General features: G+C 38.5%; 1 protein-coding gene across 4 annotated transcripts in view; it reads left to right on the top strand.

Moving 5' to 3' along the window:
• USP25 (ubiquitin specific peptidase 25) overlaps window positions 1-19,274 on the top strand; it is a 99,012-nt gene that overhangs the window by 59,594 nt on the left and 20,144 nt on the right. For all 4 annotated transcript variants that reach the window (XM_065862823.2, XM_065862824.2, XM_071809503.1 and 1 more), the window contains 11 exons: window positions 1,045-1,182; window positions 2,274-2,350; window positions 3,082-3,155; window positions 4,625-4,773; window positions 8,529-8,656; window positions 9,441-9,536; window positions 9,845-10,006; window positions 11,798-12,006; window positions 13,273-13,343; window positions 16,951-17,179; window positions 18,819-19,016. In XM_065862823.2, coding sequence (XP_065718895.1) covers window positions 1,045-1,182; window positions 2,274-2,350; window positions 3,082-3,155; window positions 4,625-4,773; window positions 8,529-8,656; window positions 9,441-9,536; window positions 9,845-10,006; window positions 11,798-12,006; window positions 13,273-13,343; window positions 16,951-17,179; window positions 18,819-19,016 — 1,531 coding nt within the window. The remainder of the gene's footprint in view (window positions 1-1,044; window positions 1,183-2,273; window positions 2,351-3,081; window positions 3,156-4,624; window positions 4,774-8,528; window positions 8,657-9,440; window positions 9,537-9,844; window positions 10,007-11,797; window positions 12,007-13,272; window positions 13,344-16,950; window positions 17,180-18,818; window positions 19,017-19,274) is intronic.

Genomic DNA, 19,274 nt, shown 5'->3' with positions numbered 1-19,274 from the left:
TGTTTCACAAGGTTGACTAGAAAAACAAAAAAAACTTGGGAATTTATGTGACTAGAAGTATTTTTAGGTATTATGCAGAACATATTCCAATTCACCACAGTTTTTTAAGCTGAAACAAAACAGACTTTATGTACAAAAAGCTTTATGCATACTGGATTGACATAGGGGTGACTAAACAAGTCTGCTGTTTGTTGAGCATGTGAAATAGTTTGTCATTAAGTAATTCCAGTTTGACCAGCATCTGACATCTCGGCTGCCTTTGAATGATACTTTGTTCTAAATACAAGTGGATATTACACGGGTTTTAATTTCACAAGTATTTGTCGACTGTCTACTCAGGAGTATGAATGATACCCAACCTCCACAGCATTTGTAACTTGTGGTTTAATCTATGGCATGATGGATTTGTGGCTCAGTTTACTTGCTTTTCACTATAGAAAGTATTTTTCTGCTTCTCTCCTGGAAACCAGAGAAAGGGCTCCATATTCCATGTGAACTATACTTCAAAAAATGGGTAGAAAGGGGGGCAGGCTGTTTCTTTTACTTCTGTGAAGAGAGATGACGGTGATTTGTGTACACCTTGCAAATATAGTCTTCAGTAAAAAAATAAGTTTGAAAAAGTACTAGGCAGTGTGTAGGTTCACAAGAAATTCTGCTAGAGGTATAGAGGAATACTAATTTCAATACAATCACTGCATATTGTCGCAGTGTATTACTTAAGGGTTTTTAAGTTTTGATAACAACAGTTCTGTCTTAAATGCAACTCAACTTGTCCATTCAGTCCCTTTTCAAGTCAAACAGTCACATCTAGATGTGATTTCAGGGAGCTTTCAGTTTCTGAAATGTCATTTCCTTCTTGGAGAAGCACATTATTTTGTAAAGCTGACAAGTAAAAGGCATACATCACTACCTTCGTGGTACTACAAGTGAGCTTATATATTATTACAATGATTAACTGGGTATACACTTAGTTCATTGGGTGACACTTCTGCAGTTTTTTGTTACCACTTGGTTAAATATTTTTTTATTCTTCTTTGAATACAGGAACATAGGAATCTGCCTTTCATGCGTGAATTGAGGTACCTATTTGCACTTCTAGTTGGTTCCAAGAGAAAATATGTTGACCCGTCAAGAGCGGTTGAAATCCTTAAAGATGCTTTTAAATCAAATGATTCCCAACAGGTAATTTCTATGTATTTTCATTCAAGTTTATGCCTGTTTTCATATGGTCATCTGGCAGTAGGCAACACTTCAAACAGACAACAAAAATTCAAAATGTCCACAGAAAAGAAACTTGTAATTATCAGTCTTTGAACTTTAATGTTATGTGGTCTCTAGTCACTTTAAAAACAAAAACCAAAACAAATCAAAGAATTTCGGACAGTGTGACTCTTACATTAAGTACACTTTCTGCTTTTTAAGAAACTAACTGGTAGTTACACATTCTTGCTTTTAGGGTTTAGTTTATCTTTTGAGTTTGTGAGTTTTGAAAGAGCTTTATTGTTCTGATCTAACAGTACATCCAGGACTGGTACTGTCCTAGTATACTATTTGTCTGTGTAGAAATCAGTTTGAAGGGTCCTATTATTCATATTCAGGATTCTTCCCTAAATCATAGTGGGTATATTTTGCTTTTCTGAGAAACACTTTGTTTCTTCAGATGCTTTTTCTTTTCCCCATGTGAGGTTATATGGCTAAGGTGTTTAAGTACAGCAGCCTGCTGAATTTACAGGATGTTTCAAAAGGATGGACCCCATTTCAAAGCAGTGTATTTCATGATAGCAACATGTTATAATTACACAAAAATTTACAGTCTAATGGGTTATCAAGTTTGAAATAATTTGAAACTCTGTACTTCACCCTTTCAAGCGATAAGCGATCCATTCATGGGCGGTTCATGGTTGCAGAGATACGGTGATTTCAAATTGGGTCTGTCTTTTTGAAACACCCTGTTGTGCTTGATGAAGGTAATATTAGCCACTGCTTGTTGAGATACCAGAGAGTTTGAACAATGGGATTCATAAGATGCCTTTGGACTAAGATGGTATGAAAGCTGAGACCAAGTAATAAGGATCACAGAGCAGTGTAATAATGGCTGAGGGACACCAGAGCCTTAGTGTGCTTGAAAAGCAACCCATTAAAAAAAACAATCGTAGCATAGTCTTAGACATGGAGCTCTTCTGGAGGGGAATACTGCTCCCTGATCTTGTAACACTTCATTGTGTTCTGTTACATATGTGAACATATACTAATAATTTTGTGTTTTTCAACAGCAAGATGTTAGTGAATTTACACACAAATTATTAGACTGGCTAGAGGATGCCTTCCAAATTAAAGCTGAAGAGGAGAGGTAAGATTTTTTTTTTTTTTCCCCTCACTCTGTATACTGATCACCTTGGGAAAAAACAAAGCAAGCAACCAAAAATCCACTTCTCACTGTTTGGCTGAAAAAGATCCAATTCTGTAGCTTGTTTTAGTTGGCGTGTTTTTTTCCAGATCTGTTGATACCTTTGGTTTTCCATTAATTTTCTTTTTTCACGTTCTTTTTTCATGTTAGAAATCTTGCTGAATGTCCAAAATATATCAACAGTAGAGATGTGTTTTGTACATAATCAATGAGGCTTTTTTCATTTGAATGCAGTTTTAATTTTCAATCCTGTAGTTTAAATACTTGAAAATCTTGTTCTTCTTTCTATTCTCAGAAGAAAATAGTCCTCATTTATATAACTGAACACCTGTAAACTGTCTTTTCAATACATAATTGTCTCTAGAGTATTGCAGGAAATAGTTTTTACAAGGGTTTTGTACAATTAATCACTCATGAATTGAATCTGATTCATGTATATTTTCCTAGAATGAAGCACTTCTGAAACTTATTTTCAGAATATACTTATTGCAAATATGTGAATCATTGTTATTGTCATTGAAGGAAAGTACAAAACTTAATGAGCTGTAACTGAGCAAAAGAGGCAGTGTTTCCATAATGAATTCAGAATATTCTGCTCATAGTTTTGTAAAAGTTTGTAGCTTTGTGTTTGATTTTTTTTTTTTTTTTTACATTAACTCGCTTTCTGTTTTTAGGGATGGAGAGAAACCAAAGAACCCAATGGTGGAGTTGTTTTATGGACGATTTCTAGCAGTAGGTGTACTTGAAGGTATGCATCTGAATTTACCTGGACTTCTGTGCTTGTGCCTGTTCAGTGCTTGTCTAAGTACCGAGGTGAATAATGTTATTTATAGGATTTTAGGTACTTTGGCAGAAGTACACTTGCAGATTACACTTTCAATCTGTGACAAAGGGTTTGTCCTGAGAATATGGGACTGGAGGCAGATGTAGTGAGCTGCAATGGTCCAGAGAGACGGTTTTGATAATCTTCAGGACCTGACCACATGTACCTAAGTGCAGCAGAAGTTAGTGTGAGACGCTGAGTGAATTGCTTGCAGGAAATTATTATAAGGGCACTTTTACCACTTACTAATGGCATATAGAAGGCAAGTTACTGTATTTCACTGAGCTCTCTGCTTTGTTCAATGACATTTAAAATTTCAGTTATTGCTTTTTCTTCTGCACAATTTCTGGTGTAGAAAACACCCTCTTAAAAGCACAGTTTCAAAACAAATCAGTGGGAACCTGCTCAAGGGCAGTGTTGGAGAGAGTACTGAGGAGGAGGAGACTGTACGACAAGCTTCCCTTTATCTTATCTGCATAGAGTTAGTAGATCTGCAGAACTGCAGCATTCTCTGTTTCCAGGAGGCCAGCAGTTGTGAAAGTATTTTTAATGTTGGTGATCCTACCCCCATCTTGAGACTGAATGACTCTTGAGATGCATTTGAATGAAGCAACTATAATCTTTAAAGCAGCTTCCAGTTTGTTCCTTGTCCTGGAACAGCATATCTAATGATTTTTTGTCAGATTTCAAAACCGTTTTGCAGATTCCTTACAACTAGCTAGCATTCTTGTTCCTTTGCGCCTGGCTACTTTCATCCCCTACATTCTGATCATAAAGGAGAAGATACGTAACAAAACAATGTAAAGAAACTGGTGGATGTAAGAAGATGTTATTAACTTCAGGATTAAATAAATTGAAATTGTAGATTGAAATCACTTGTCACCCATGTTTCTGCTCATGTTTGAGCTTACATCTTTATACACTGTTACCAGATAATGGTCTTGTTTTCAGGACAGAAGTCATCAATGTTCTCTTTTGTGGTTTATTTTTGAAAAGTATACAAAGGCCTGTTTCATACTGGCAATTCCACTGACTTTGCTGATACAATGTAGGGTTGTGTTACTGAGCTGCTATTTGCAGGAGGAGGACTTTGATTTATATATGTAAAACTTCCCATACATCTGTGGTGCCAAGTAATTTCAAGTTTTGCTTGTTACCAGTAGATGCAGAAACAATTTTTAAAAGGGGCTGAAGAGGAAAATACAGTGATTTTCATTATTATGTTCCAACAACTTTTTCAAATAACTTACTTTCATACATATAATTGACTTGATCAATAAGAAAATGTGGGTATTGTTCAGCAGACTGGATCAGGTGACCTAGGATTGTTAGATTTTTTTTAATAGGTAAATGTTTGTTCCTAAAACCATAACTGTGTAATTTCTTATATGAAGGTAAAAAATTTGAAAACACAGAAATGTTTGGCCAGTATCCACTCCAGGTTAATGGCTTTAAGGATCTGCATGAGTGCCTAGAAGCTGCAATGATTGAAGGGGAAATTGAATCTCTCCATTCAGAAAACTCTGCGAAGTCTGGTCAGGAGGTGAGTTAAGTGCTCCTGTGGGTTTCTCTCGGAGCACTGTTGTAGCACTCTTCAGTTTTTATTGAGGCTCATGGTAGTTTTTTATGTGAACTGCTGTTGTGCAGGTTCTGATATCTGGATTGTTAGTTTGCGGGGGGGGGAGGGGGAGGTGCGGGGGGAATGGGGTGTCTATTTTGAAGTATCCAGAGTATCATCTTTTTGTATTTTTCATAAGATACGAAGTTCATGCTTACTAAAATCTGGCACAATAAAGTGCTTACAGTGATTTGGCACAGGCTGGTTCCCACCTGTTGCTGATATTTGATCTCCGGAGAGGTCACGGGTATCATGTCCTGGGGTAGCTGAGCACTGCTCTGACTGACTGGCCGCCCTGTGCCATGCCATCAACAGCAACTGGGAGCCGTGCATTTGACCATTGCTTCTGGGCATTGCTGTTATTCCTCTGTGCCTCTGCCTTGTAATTCCTCAGCACCCTAGCCTTTTTACTGATGTGTCCCACCATATCTTCTTCTTTGCCCCCTGCAGTGGGCAATTCTCCTCTTTGCTCACAGTGGTGGACAGACAGAGTACGTGCTCTTCGGGCTGCTGTTCCTCCCAGGAGAGCTCTTACTAGACCAGGAGGCTTCCAAATGTCATGGAATGCTGGAAACATGGGTGGAGGGATTCAAAGGACTCTCACTAGGAAGTGTGGGGTATGCAGCGTATGGTGTTGGGATGAGGTGACAAATGAGATTTCTTCTGCAGGTGCCACAGGTTAGGGAAAAGAGGTAACTGGACCAGTGGTGGTTGTAGAACCAAGAGGCTGTGCTCTGAAATGCCCCCTCTTATTGCTGGCATGCAATATGGCCAGCATTTTTCTCTGTCAGAGCTCTCTAATAACTTGTGGGTTATTGTGCTGGAAATACCGGAATCCCCATTATCTGTAAAGGCTGAGCTACTCTCTCTTTCCACAGTTGTTCATGTTTCATCACAGTTATTTTAAAGATGTGAAATCTTGGAAAGTTTCTTCTGCTTAAGTAAAATGTTCAGATATAGTTTCTTCCTAGATGTCAATCTTCTGCAGTAATGAAGTTTTGCTTCCTTTAATCATATCAACATGCATAAAGTGTTTAATCACAAAACCTAGTGATGCACACTGAAATAATCTTCCAGTCTGAAGTTGTGTTTCCATTTTTGTGTTACCAACCAGATTTTGTAGCATCCTTTATGCACTCCCTTTTTCTAATCAGCTATTGTTGATCAAATATTGATGAACCAAATCAGATGTTAACAAGCATTTTCAAATGCATTTACACACCTTATTGGATGTGTTCTTTCACAGGATGTTTCAATTTTTTTTTTAATTCTAGCAGTTGTAGAAAAGTCGTCTTAGAATGAACGTGTTTCCTGAAACATAGCTAGAAGGAAAAAAAAAAATCTTGTAAATATCTTTGTACAATCCCAAGTTCAGTTTCTTTATGCCAGGTGAAATCTTGAATGTACCTACTGCAACAGTATGATCATTCATCTTATGGACTGAATGTTGTCTTGCAGCTAAAACTTATGTGCATTTATGCATAAAATGTCAGTTCAGTTATAAATGCTTGACTAGAAATGTCAGACTTTTTTTTTCTCTGTTTTTTGAGTGTTTTTTTTAACCGGTAATGTAGGAGAATATGGGGAACAGAATGATACACATGTAAAGGTCCAGAGTGCTAAGCTTTGAGTTCTGTGAAACTGCCAGTGTTTTAATCAGCTTGGCTTCTTAGCATGTGGAAATGGAAGTGAAATAGTCATATGACACATTAACAAGAGTAGCAAAACAAGAGAAGTAATGTGTTAAGTCCTAATCTAGTAAAACATTACTGCATTATTACCAGGACCAAGCAAATTGGTTAATTTTCCCAAACTGGTTGCTGCTATTAGTAGTTCTGTTTAAACATAAAGCTTCAAAGATGTTACGGTGTGTTGGGAGGTTTGGAAGTATGAAGAAAGCTGAATTTCTTGTAGTTTTAATGAAGTCTCTCCGTACTGAACAAAGACTTCAAATGGCATTCATCTGAGCTGGTAGATAACAAAGCTTAAAGATAATAATATTAATATGATAGTCATATGTGTTAAAAGATTCATTTTATCCTGAAAGTAACATTCCATTTTTTTTCCTTGTTCCCACCATTGCCTCTAATGAGGTATTCAACTTTATGATTATTGTTGTTATTATCATGATGCATTAAAGCCTCAGCCATGAAGTAGAGTGTCAGCAAGCAAGCTAACGTATGAACAGAAAAAGAGATATTCTCTATCCCAAGGAACTTAAATCTGAATTTAAGAGAAGATGAAGGTCAATGCACGTAGTTGAACTTTGAAGTGTGGGGAAGATGATATAGCATTTGTCAGCATCATAGCTGATGAACTTCAGCACATCAATAGGGTAGTTGTTAAGTGATTTCAAGAGTAGGGTTGTAGGGGGAAGGGTTGTGGCGTGGCTTTGCTGACTTAAGCATTGAAATTTGCTGCTGTGTGAAGTTGCTGCAAGAGAGAAGTTGTGATTGTCTCCTTTAAAACTGCAGAGATGATTAGTGGAGGCTGATATAGGCAAGAAAAGGGAAAGCATCTCATTTTGCATGTAGACAGATGGGAGGAATGATGCTGAAAGCAATGAACTAGGAATATTCAGCAATATCCTGGAAATCCGTTAGTGTGACATGGATAAGGCCTGACAAGAGGAGAAGAGAGGAAAAATTGCACCGAGATGTGGAGTGATGAGAACCTAGATCCAAATTTTAGCCATGAGCACAGGAAGAAAAGGCTGTCTTGGAGGTATTGTATGAAAAGGCTGTTCCAGACATTTGACTGAATAGGAGAACTTGAAATGAGCCCTGAGTCAAACGCCACATCTGGGATGTGGGCATTGATGTCAGAAATGTGTGGCAACCATGTCTGCAGCAATCAGAGAAACCTGAGTTGATGGTTAGACATACAAAACGTATTCAGTGGGTAGACTGTGTTTTTTCTGTTGGGGAGTGGGGAGAAAAAAGGAACTCTGATGCTGGAATTGGAGTTGAATTTGTCCCGTAGTTGAGAAACAAAATATGTTAGGAAAGAAATCAGGACTAGGGATAGCCTTCTATTGAATACTGAAAGAATACTGGGATAAGATGTCAAAAACATGTATTGTCCCATGAACAGATTAGCAGTGATTACAGATTTGAGCAGAAACTTCAGGAGAGGTTGTTAGCATGGAGATTTCAAGAAAATGTACCAGTTTTACAGTGCTGAGCAAGCTCGTCTGACCCAGAGCAGAGTACCTGCTGATCCCCCTTCAGAGGTCACTTTGAGTGATATCAGGTGAATGAAAGGGTCAGAAACTTGAGCCTGAGGCAGCTAGCGGAAAGAGTGCTTGACACTGTATGAAGACTGTTCCAGTGCCCTTTGAGAGTTAAAGAGGAAGAAGACAGTAGGCAGGGCAGGTAGGTTCAAGCCTATGCCACTTTTAGAACAAGTGAAATGAATGAGAAAGGGAGAAACATTTCCGCCTTCTCTGCTTTAACACAGATAGTGATGGATAGTTCAAAAGGTCTGATGCAGCATGGGTGACAAATTGACTGTTTACAGTGAAGATGAAAGATGGGAGCTTTGGAATGCTTTTGCCAATCCACCCTCTAAAAGCAGTTTCTCCCATAGCTGTGCGAGTCTACAAGTATTGTAACATTATTACTAAGGTTCTGCTATTAGAAGGCATTAATTGTGAGGTTTTCTGTTTTTCTTTTGTTCAGCACTGGTTCACTGAGCTTCCTCCTGTCTTAACTTTTGAGCTATCAAGATTTGAGTTTAATCAGGCTTTGGGGAGACCAGAGAAGATACACAACAAATTAGAATTTCCTCCAATTTTGTATCTGGACAGGTACAGTATAATATTATTAACAAAATCCTAGTATGAATATGAATTAAGTCTCATGATTTTGTTAAAGTTAGTGACGCATCTTATACTCGCTTAAATGACAGCAAATTTCTGTTTTAGCTGGACTACTTATAATTTTCATGGGTTTCACGTGTTTCAGAAAATACACAGAGGTAACAGTTTGAGACCTACTGCTACTTTGTGCCAAAACCTACTTATACTTCAATCTTTATTGCTAGGTAGTTGTGTACACAGGCAAAACACCCTGAAAAATTACACTGTTTGTGTCCATTTGAGAAAGAGGGTGAGTAGTTAAGTATTTAATGGTGTTCCAGATAGACTGCATGGATTGAAGAGGATTCTAAACATTGTGGCATGCTGTTTATATGTAGAGGTGAAACACCTGGCGTTCAGGTAGATGCAGGATGTAATTTGTGAGCCTAAACAATGAAACAGGAATATTGCTGCGTGGTTGCTTCTTAAACCACTTTATTTAGAAACTCTCTAGTGTGTGTTTATGTACATTTATAAGACATATCCATGGTATGAACAGAGCTTTTGACACTGGGGATAAAGCATCTTCTGGAAGTTGTGGAAGGGGAGACTTAATGGGGTTATCATTTTCTTCTCAGTTCTATTTACTGTTTAGAGTGTTGTAGGTAAAACAAGGTTCTAGAGACTGTTAGTTTTTATTAACACTAGGCAGCATGGCTGATGGGTACAGACCTCAGTTTCAGTGTTAGAATGCTATGTGCTGACATCTCTTTCTGACTTTCATGTTTTACAGGTATATGCACAAAAACAGAGAAATAACGAGAATTAAACGGGATGAAATCAAGAGACTCAAAGAATACCTCACGGTTTTACAGCAGAGATTAGAACGGTACTATAGATAACTATTCTCAGTGTAAATGCAAATTATATTATGAGCTATGTAGAATATTTCCTTTCAACTATGCACTTTGTGTGTAGTTATTTGCTCTAAATTTCCTTGCTGTATCTCTTTTCTTTTACTGTTTTTCTTGGAAAATGTAAAGTGCGGTAGTTCTGGTGCATGAAATGTCCTAGGAAACGCTTTATTTAATTGCAGTCAACCAGAAAAAAAGTCCTTATTTTCTATTTTTTTTTGTTGTTGTTGTTTTTGTTGTTGTATATGTGAGTCATGGCATTAATATGTTTTATGGTTAACAGATATTTAAGCTATGGTTCTGGTCCTAAACGATTCCCCTTGGTAGATGTCCTGCAGTACGCCTTGGAGTTCGCCTCCAGCAAGCCGGTGTGCACGTCTCCCGTCGACGACCTGGGTGCTAGTGCCCCTGCCAGCGGCACACTGCCGGCCCAGACCTCCCCCAGGTAAGGGCTAAGCCCACTTGCCCAAGGTGAGAGGCCAGTCATCTCTTCAGTGCAAACCCGGCCGCTGACAGAGACAGGAGGAGGTTTAACTGCTTCGTTTGCCAGGTTCATACAATGAGGTATCTCCTAAGGGGTATAGCGTAAGGTTTCTGCTCTCTTCCTAGGAGTGTTTTTCAGCATGACAGACTTAAATAAATAAACTATAATGTTAATAATCTGGGTTTTTCTCATGTGCTTATAAAAAGTTCTTTAGGTGGAGAATTACCACTTTCAAGCAAACTACAATTCCAAACAGACACAGTATCTGGTGAGATCACTGCTTCCCAAGTGTATTCTTCAAGAGTCTGAATTTAGGCAGCATGTATGTGCTGCAGAGCTTCAAGGTTTCTGGTGTACCGTTTATCTGTTAACTTTTGCCTGGTAGTTAAGCTCTGTGTCTGCTTTGCAGCTTACACTTGTCACCAAGTTTATCAGGGACTTAACAGTCTGCCTTCTTAGATACAGACTAATCAAAGTGTCAGGGGGATAAAAACAACATTATTGGACCTTTCTCATTATCAAAGCTAGTAACTATTATTAACAGTTAATAGAGCGTAATTTAGGATAGGACTTGGCTGGGTGGACACTACCCAGTTTCCAACGGAGCTTTTTATATTGCATTTGGAAAGTAGGATTTAAGGTTCTGGTTCAGTCAAGATGGTTAACTTTGTAGTTCAGAGAAGTGAAGTAAATAAATCTACAAAGTCTTTAAAAGATTTCAGATGCCTTTCTGATACAATGCCAGCAGAAATCATGATGATTAATAAGAGAAGAAAAACTTTTACAAGCTACCATTGCTCACATGAAATACAATCTCAAAAGTAGTGTACTTTGTTCAAACTCCTATATAGGAAGTTTGTTCTGTAAAAATATAAGTATTATGACTGTTTTTTTTCAATCTGTAACAACACAACAGCGTGTTAAGTGGAGTCATGTTGTCAGGTCTTAATGTTCTTAGTACTTACTAAACTACTGAAGAGTCCAGGTTCTTCAGGCAATATCATAATGCTGTGCAAAAATTAAAAAGTCAGTGGCTTGCTAGAAAGATCTTTAGATTGCTGTTATGCATGTGATTACATATAGGTGGTCTTCTTCATGGGAAGAGAAAAATCTGTAACGGGTCTTAATTTTTAACATCCTGCTGATCTTGTAAAATTCTTCTGAGCTGGCTGCTTTGCTATTTGAATTAGAAGACTTGTTTGGAACAAGTTTAGATGGTTCGGTGCTAAATTTTCCATGTGCTGTAAATGTCAGAGGTCCCTTCATTGTTGCTGGTAAGTTGACATAACTTGTAGGTAGAGGATTGGAAAAGAAAGTCTGCTAGGTATAAGACACCTGAAGGAATTATTAAACAGAGAACTTGTGTTTATTGGTTTGACAAGCTGCTGTGATTTTTCTCTCTGCAGTTTGGCAGTAAATGTTTCAAACCACAGTGATTACCTGTATGACATTATTTGAAAATATTGAACATCATTTCAAGTCAAGCAAACTGTAGCTTGACTGATCCAATTCCTTTGTCTTTGGTAACAGCAGCCATAGTTGTTGTGCTAACCTGTAGTACACCACAAAGTTTTCAGAACATATATACTAATTCTGTATTGATATTTTAGGTATGTTTCCTCGATTGCACTGAAGGAAGTTATTACCTTTAAAATTCTTGTTTTCAGATGAAAAGCTTGTTTTTATGGTGTGACTTTTAGTTCGTATACATGATGATTCAGTTTTTGTATTTCGTGTTTTGAATGAATGCAGCACAATAGAGCAGCAGGGGCCCTCATCTTCAGATGTTCCAAGCACATCTCCTGTACAAAGATCAGTAATACATAAACCGTTCACACAATCACGAATCCCTCCTGACCTACCAATGCATCCGGCACCAAGGCACATCACTGAGGAAGAGCTGTCTGTCCTAGAAGGCTGTTTACATCGCTGGAGGACTGAAGTAGAGAATGACACTAGAGGTAATGCCACAAGCTGAGGAATGCATTTGCTGTCAGAAAAGATTTGTTGAAGTGGGGAAAATCCGCCTTAATGTCCATGTGTGTGTTGACTTGCTTTTTTTGTACTTCCGAAATTATCTCTAGCACATAGGAAGGGAAGTCAGGGATTGTAGTAGACTGGAGGACCAGGGAAGTGATTGTCCCCCTATACTCGGCACTGGTGAGGCCCCACCTTGAATCCTGTGTTCAGTTTTGGGCCTCTCAATACGCGAAAGACACTGAGGTACTAGAAAGAGTGTGGAGGAGGGTCACGACACTGGTGAGGGGCCTGGAGCACAAGTCTGATGAGGAGCGGCTGAGGGAACTGGGGCTGTTTAGCCTGGAGAAAAGGAGGCTGAGGGGAGACCTTATTGCTGTCTACAACTACCTGAAAGGAGGTTGTAGCATGGAGGCTGTTGGTCTCTCAAGTAACAAGTGATAGGATGAGAGGAAATGGCCTCAAGTTGTGCCAGGGAAGGTTTAGACTGGATATTAGGAAAAAATTGTTCACAGAAAGGATTGTCAGGCATTGGAACAGGCTGCCCAGGGAAGTGGTGGAGTCACCGTCCCTGGAGGGGTTTAAAAGGTGTTTAGACAACGTTCTTAGGGATATAGTTTAGTGCTTGAGTTAGGTTATGGTTGGACTCTATGATCTTAATGGTCTTTTCCAACCAAAATGGTTCTATGATTCTATGTATACTGAAGATGGAAACTGGGCATTGAGTGTAGCGTACACAGGTGTTTCAATGCAAGTTTGTGTGTGTGTGGTGTTCCAGGGAGTAGAGTGAAAGAGAGGTGGGAGCCACACCAAAGAACATCTGCAAATGTGTTTGAGCTGTCAGTGTGATAGTGGCTGAGCTCGGGCTGTGACTTTGTGCTCTGCGTGGGAGTTAGGGTAGAGTGGCCCCTTCTATGAGGGAAAATTCTGCAGATTTCTGAGCAAAGGCTTTTTGGAGTGGGTAGAGCTTATGATCTGTTTTGTTGCTCTGAGGGAAACAAGGGAAGCAGTTATGCCAGCAGGAACGGGCTTGGTTGAACTCTAGAAAATGAGCAGTGACATGTCACGAATCGCTCTCTCTGCTTTATCATCCAAGCAAATTTAATATTTGGCATATAGGTTGATAGACAGATGCACCAAATGTGAAATGTATCCTTGTTTGAGCCTTTAATGAGAAAAAATAAAGATGTAGCCGTGCACAATTATGCAGGTTCATGGGAGAGCTGCTTTTTTTTGTTTGTTTGTTTTAGATTTACAAGAAAGTATATCTCGAATACATCGGACAATTGAATTGATGTACTCTGACAAAACAATGGTTCAAGTAAGTACAATTTCTGCATGAAATAATTCAAAATAGATCCTTTTGTCACTTTAATAAAAGTTCTTAGATACTTGAAAATAGAGCAAGTATATAACAAGTATATTTAATGGTTTGAGAAATTGCAGTGGAAAGTCCTAATGGGTTTTGCAGACCTTTTAATTGTGCACAGTCAGGTGAAAGACAGCAGTACACTATTTTGCAGGTGTCATGAGACAGGTGTATCATATGACATAGTTAAGTTTAAGCAACTTTGTGAGGAAAAACCCAAGTATGTTCTATCACCGCTCCACTTTTTTAACTTGAATGCAGAACTTCTGTTTTTGTATAACGCAATAAAATTTTCTCACCCCAATTTGACCACGTTGCTAGGTAGCCTTATGACATTAAGGTGACACAGCATTACACACAATAAACTGTTATGTTTATACTTCAGCGCTTATTGCCATTGTGTATTGTAGTTCTACACTAGGGAATTCAAGGTTTCCGATTTTAATTTGTAGTTAATAATGCCAGTGGGGTTTTTTTGTTGGTGTTCTGGGTTTTTTTGTTGCATTTCTTAAAACTGTCTAGATATAGTATCAGTCACAACCTTCACTGTTAGTATAAGCTGCCTTATAGGGAGATTCGCATGCTCTGTAATCTGAACAGCATTTTTAGAATGCTTTACTACAGAGTTGTGGCTTCTCTGGTATTTATGTTCACATACTCATGTTCACTCACTTTGACAGATTTTAAGGTTAAAGTTTACTTCCTTTGTTACTTTCTGTTAGTAAAAAGCTCTATTTTCCTTCCAAGTAAGATCTGTTCAACTTATAGTTTTCCTCGAGGTACATTTTCATTTTGTACGTGGCTTGTGAGAGTTCCTGGCAGCTGTTAAGGATTTCAGGCAGACTTGCCTAGATGGCTTTATTTAAACTTGCTACTTGCAGACATTTTTTTCCTCGATTCTTATGTTCTAACAGGAAGGCTACATGTCATCTGACAGTAAAATGAAGTAATTTGGTGATCTTACGTGCAAATAACCTACCTTTGTTGCCTTTTGTGTTAATAGGAAGAAATACCTCTGGATGGCAAAGACATTAGTCAGCAATCATTAAAATGGAAAAAGGAGATTACTTAGTAAAACACTTTGTCCTAATACGGATTTTATTATATAGGCTAAATATTTGTGTGTGGGTGGGTTTGAGATTTGTGTGTGTGTGTTGAAACATAATTTCAGAGAGGAGGTAGAAGATAATATATAGTATAGATTTGTAGAGCAGGTTCCGGTGCCATGCCTGAAAATAGTGGTGTGTGTTAAGTGGTAGGTACGTAACAAGTAGGTGCCAAACCCATCTCAAATCAGAGGCTGGAAGTGAAGGCTGCCCTTCTACAACTCAGCTGGTTTTGTCCCTGTGGGTGTTTTGGCATGATAGGAAGAAGGCCAGTGCATACAGCTGTCTGCTTTCCCCTGCCTACCTCTGCACCTGGGCGATTAGGTAGCAATAGTATTGCCCATTTTCTGGGAGCAGTATTGATCTTTTCCTCTGAGTGGTACAATTGGAGGACTGAAAGCTTTTCTCTTGTGAGTTAATACGGTCTGGGCACATAAAACTAGACTTTTTGAGGAAAACATACCCTGTAGTCCTAGTATCCTATAATACTTACTAGCGTTTGTATGAGCTACTTAAGAAGCTCTTCATCTTCTCCTTGTGTCCTCTTTGATTCTAAAGAAACTACAGTTGTCCATAAAACCCTTGTCAAATTGTCATATCAAGTATATCGCTTAAATTCTTATTTTGTCTTGTCCTCCTGAATGAGTAGGATTTCTTCAGCTGCTTATGTGATTGTTTTCCTCCTTCCATGAACTTACTGTGAGAAAATGAAACACACCTGTTTTTCCTGTGGGAATTTGTCTTTGATGTGTCTGCTTTAATGTGTGTTCTGTAGCTACATGTGATGAGAGTGGTGAACCTCCATTTCTGTTTCATGAGTAGTAAGTGTAAGCTAAGAAGCTTAATGCCAACAATTTACTTGTTGTGTTACTCCGTACTGTTAATTACTGTTGATATAAGAGCTTATTGCAAGAGATGCCTGTCGGCACTGAACTTGCCTGTCGCCCAGTCACAGACCTCTGTGGGAAACTTTCCTGGAAGCTCAGCATGGACAACTGACAGCCAGCCCTCCAGAGCTGGGGGAAGGGCGCTGAAGCTGACCCAGTTAGCATGGTTTTAAGTAAAATGATTTAAATCTACCTGGGATTTCAGTGCTCCAATTTAGAGTGAGGAAATTTTATTGTCAAAGTCTAAAGAGACTTTACTTACCTTTTTTTAAATCAGGATCTGCATATATTTATGTGCATATGCATGGACTTGCAATGATTTTAAGAAGACTTTCACACTAGTTTGATAACATGTTAAAAACCCAAGGGCATTCAGATTTAAGTACTTGCTAGGGTTTCTTCTGTGTATATATCTTGTCTTTGGGAGATTTGCAGAGTGTTTTGGCATCTGGGATGACAGGCTTTGATTCCAGCTGCTGTGCAGTCAGTCAGCTTTACAGTTCAAGAGGGACTGTAAGATCTGCAGCACTTACATATAGCCTGGAAGAGAGTGATCAGGTTAAAAATAACTTCAAGGGGTTTCTCAAGTCATGGTTACATATGTATTTATGGTTACTGACTATTGTGGTGCTCAAATGATATTTGCAACAAATAATGTAGTATACCATATGTTATATAGACCATGTATCTGTAGTCTGGACTGTGACACTAGTAAAATACCGTTTCAGGGTTTTCATCCTGGCTAAGCTGCTGTCATTCAGACATACTGTGCATGTCAGGGAAGATCAGTTTTCCCTTGTATGTTGCATGTGCTGTTTCAGCAGGTTAAAATGAGCCCATTACTAAGATGCTTTTGAAAGACTTTTAAGTAAGGAAGCAGTCATTCATTCTGCTGCTCTCTCCCTCTCTCCTTCAGATTTCCAGCTACTACTGTAGGAACTAAGTTTCCCATTCTTCTCAGTGAACACATGTAATCCGGAACACTTTTCACATTGATCCTTGAAACTGATATCTTCCTCCTCTGCCTCCACGTGTTCCATTCTTCTCTTAGCAGTGCTTTTACTGATATGTTTAAATACTGGAAAACAGTTGCATTCCTATTCTACTGTAAGAATTTTACCTTTGGGTAATGGAAGTGTTCAACTCTCAAATATTCTGTTAAATAAACTCTTACTGGCACATAGAAAGCATGGAGTTTATTACCTTGAATTTGCATGTGTATTTCCAGATTTCAGGACACATTTCCCAGGTCAGAACTGGAGCAAATCATAGACATTCAAGGCTGACATATTTAAGGGTTTTTTATAGATACAAGGAAAGTAGGAATATTAAGGAATTAAGACAATAGGATTGCCTGACAGTAAAGACAGCAGAGTAGACATTTATGCTGTAAAGTCACTAATGTTTATAAGATGTCTTGTAAGTAGTAGTGGTAAGTAAAGTAGTTCAAAGTCCTTTTTCTTAGAGGGTTGCTAGTTTTACCTTTTGTTTTTCTTCTGTGTCATGCTTTGATCCCATTTAACTGGCAAGGAGAGTTTGACTTTTTTTTTTTTTTTTTTTTTTAAGGTTCCTTATAGGTTGCATGCTGTGCTAGTTCATGAAGGTCAAGCTAATGCAGGACACTATTGGGCATATATTTATGACCACCACCAGAAGAGATGGATGAAATACAATGACATTTCTGTGACAAAGTCAACTTGGGAAGAGTTGGAACGGGACTCTTTTGGTGGTTACAGGAATGCCAGTGCATATTGTTTAATGTATATCAATGATAAGGAACAATACTTGATACAAGGTAATGTTATGGATATGTTTCTGTATGATGTAGAATAGCTGAATATATTGATAGAGCAAGCTTCTTTCAGATGGATTTCCAGGTTTTTGAAATGGTTTTAATAATTACTGAAAATTGTATTTATGCCCATAACTGTTACTCAGATTGTTTTTATGGGTGGAACAATTGCTCTTTACTTTTAGGTTAATAAAGATAATGCCTGTGTTCCAGCATTATCAAGAGAGCAAAATAAACCAAGTTTGCTAATTTGTAAACATTTTAGCTAGGTGATCACGTGTTCAGAATTATGGAGATGTTATCTCACTGAAGATTAGAACAGAAATATGGAAATATGTAAATGACCCTCTTGACATTAAAACGCTCATGTAGGTTTGGTTTTTTTTTGTAAGCTTCAGAACTCTGATGAACTTCTCTGGAAAGTGAAAACTTGAAGCTTTATGTAGTATATAGAAATGCAAATAAGTTAGGCCTGTGTTGTAGTTTAGCCTGGTAGGTAGCTAAACAGCATGCACAGCCATTCACTCACCTCCCTGGGATGGGAGAGAGAATCAGGAAAAAAAAGGTAGACCTTGTGGCTTAAGATAAAGACAGTTCAATAGGACAGAAAGGGAAGATAATAATAATAATGTATATAAAACGAATGTTTCACAATGTAATTGCTCACCACCTATCAACCAATCAGCCAGTTCCTGAGCGGTGGTCACCAGATTTATTTGCTGAGCATGACATTATACTGTATGGAATATCCTTTTGGTCAGTTGGGGTCAGCTGTCCCAGCTGTGTCCCCTCCCAGCCTTTCGTGCATTTCCTGCTGTCTCATTTGCAGGCCAGTTTGAGAAACTGAGAAGTCTGTGGCTGCTCAGCAGCAACTGAAGTGTCAATGTGTTATCATCATTATTCTCATACGAAATCCAAAAGACAACATACCACCAGCTACTAGGAAGAAAATTAACTCTGTCCCAGCCAAAACCAGGATACTCTACCAACCACATGTTAACCCAAAGTAACAAGTGGATTGGGAAAATTTTTTTTAGGTCATGTGGTAGTATGTAATTGTAAGGCTTGTATAGAAGGGTTTGGAGAGAGGGCAGAGATCCCTTAGCATGGGTTTTGTGGGGCCTGATAATGTTGGCTAAGGAGCTGACTGCAGATATCCAGAGATTCAATAACAGATGGTGGAAAATTTTCATGTTCTTGTCTTTTCATAGGGCAGAAAGCTAGAATGCGCATTTGTTTAGTTTTCAAATGAGAACTGATATGAACCTTGACATTTCTAGATTGCTACATCAGAAGTGGACTTGCAGTCATAGCTATGGTGTTTGTTTTTTTTTTTTTGTGACTTTGTTTTCTGAATGTTCACAATCATAGGGTGCTCATAGCCCAAAAGGCTCATCTTTCAAAATGGCAGTGATTTGATGGTACCCAAGAATACATAACCCAAAGATCTTAAGAGCGGTAGCAATGCATCTCAGTAGCAGAGGAATGCCTGACAGATAGTAAAAACCTGTTAAAAGTAATATAGTTTTGGGGTTTTGGTGCTGTACTGTATGTTTCCAGTAATTCACTTGAGGAAATTTGTTGAACATACTTTTTCCCCTATTCTTTCTTTTTCTGAAATGTTTATTTCGTGTTACTGCAGAGGAGTTTAACAAAGAAACGGGACAGATCCTTGTTGGAATGGACACTCTACCTTCTGATTTAAGGGATTACGTCAAGGAAGACAATAAACGTTTTGAAAAAGAGCTTGAAGAATGGGATGCAGAACTCGCTCAGAAAGCACAGCAAGAGAAGTTGTTATCTCAGATACCTAGGGCACCAGCACCCTCACCTGCTCCAGGTTGGCTACTTCTACCTCTTTGTTAAAGTAGAACCAAAAATCACTGGGTTTTATAAAAGGAGTAGAACCAAAAATCCCTGGATTTTGTATATATTGTTTTGCAGTTTAAGAAAGGAAGAAAAAGTCAGGGAGTGAGGGAAATGGAGGTTAACCCTTCCTGCCCCAGCTTTTTGTGGGCAGCCAATGCTTGGAGGGGAAACCAGAAAGCAAAACCCTCTCAGGGACTGGAGCCTCTCAGATGTGAGGGGGCAAAAATGA

Source organism: Patagioenas fasciata, chromosome 1 (assembly GCF_037038585.1).
Source record: "Patagioenas fasciata isolate bPatFas1 chromosome 1, bPatFas1.hap1, whole genome shotgun sequence".
In the NCBI taxonomy this organism is placed as follows: Eukaryota; Metazoa; Chordata; class Aves; order Columbiformes; family Columbidae; genus Patagioenas; species Patagioenas fasciata.
This window is presented reverse-complemented; position numbering and strand designations above follow the sequence as displayed.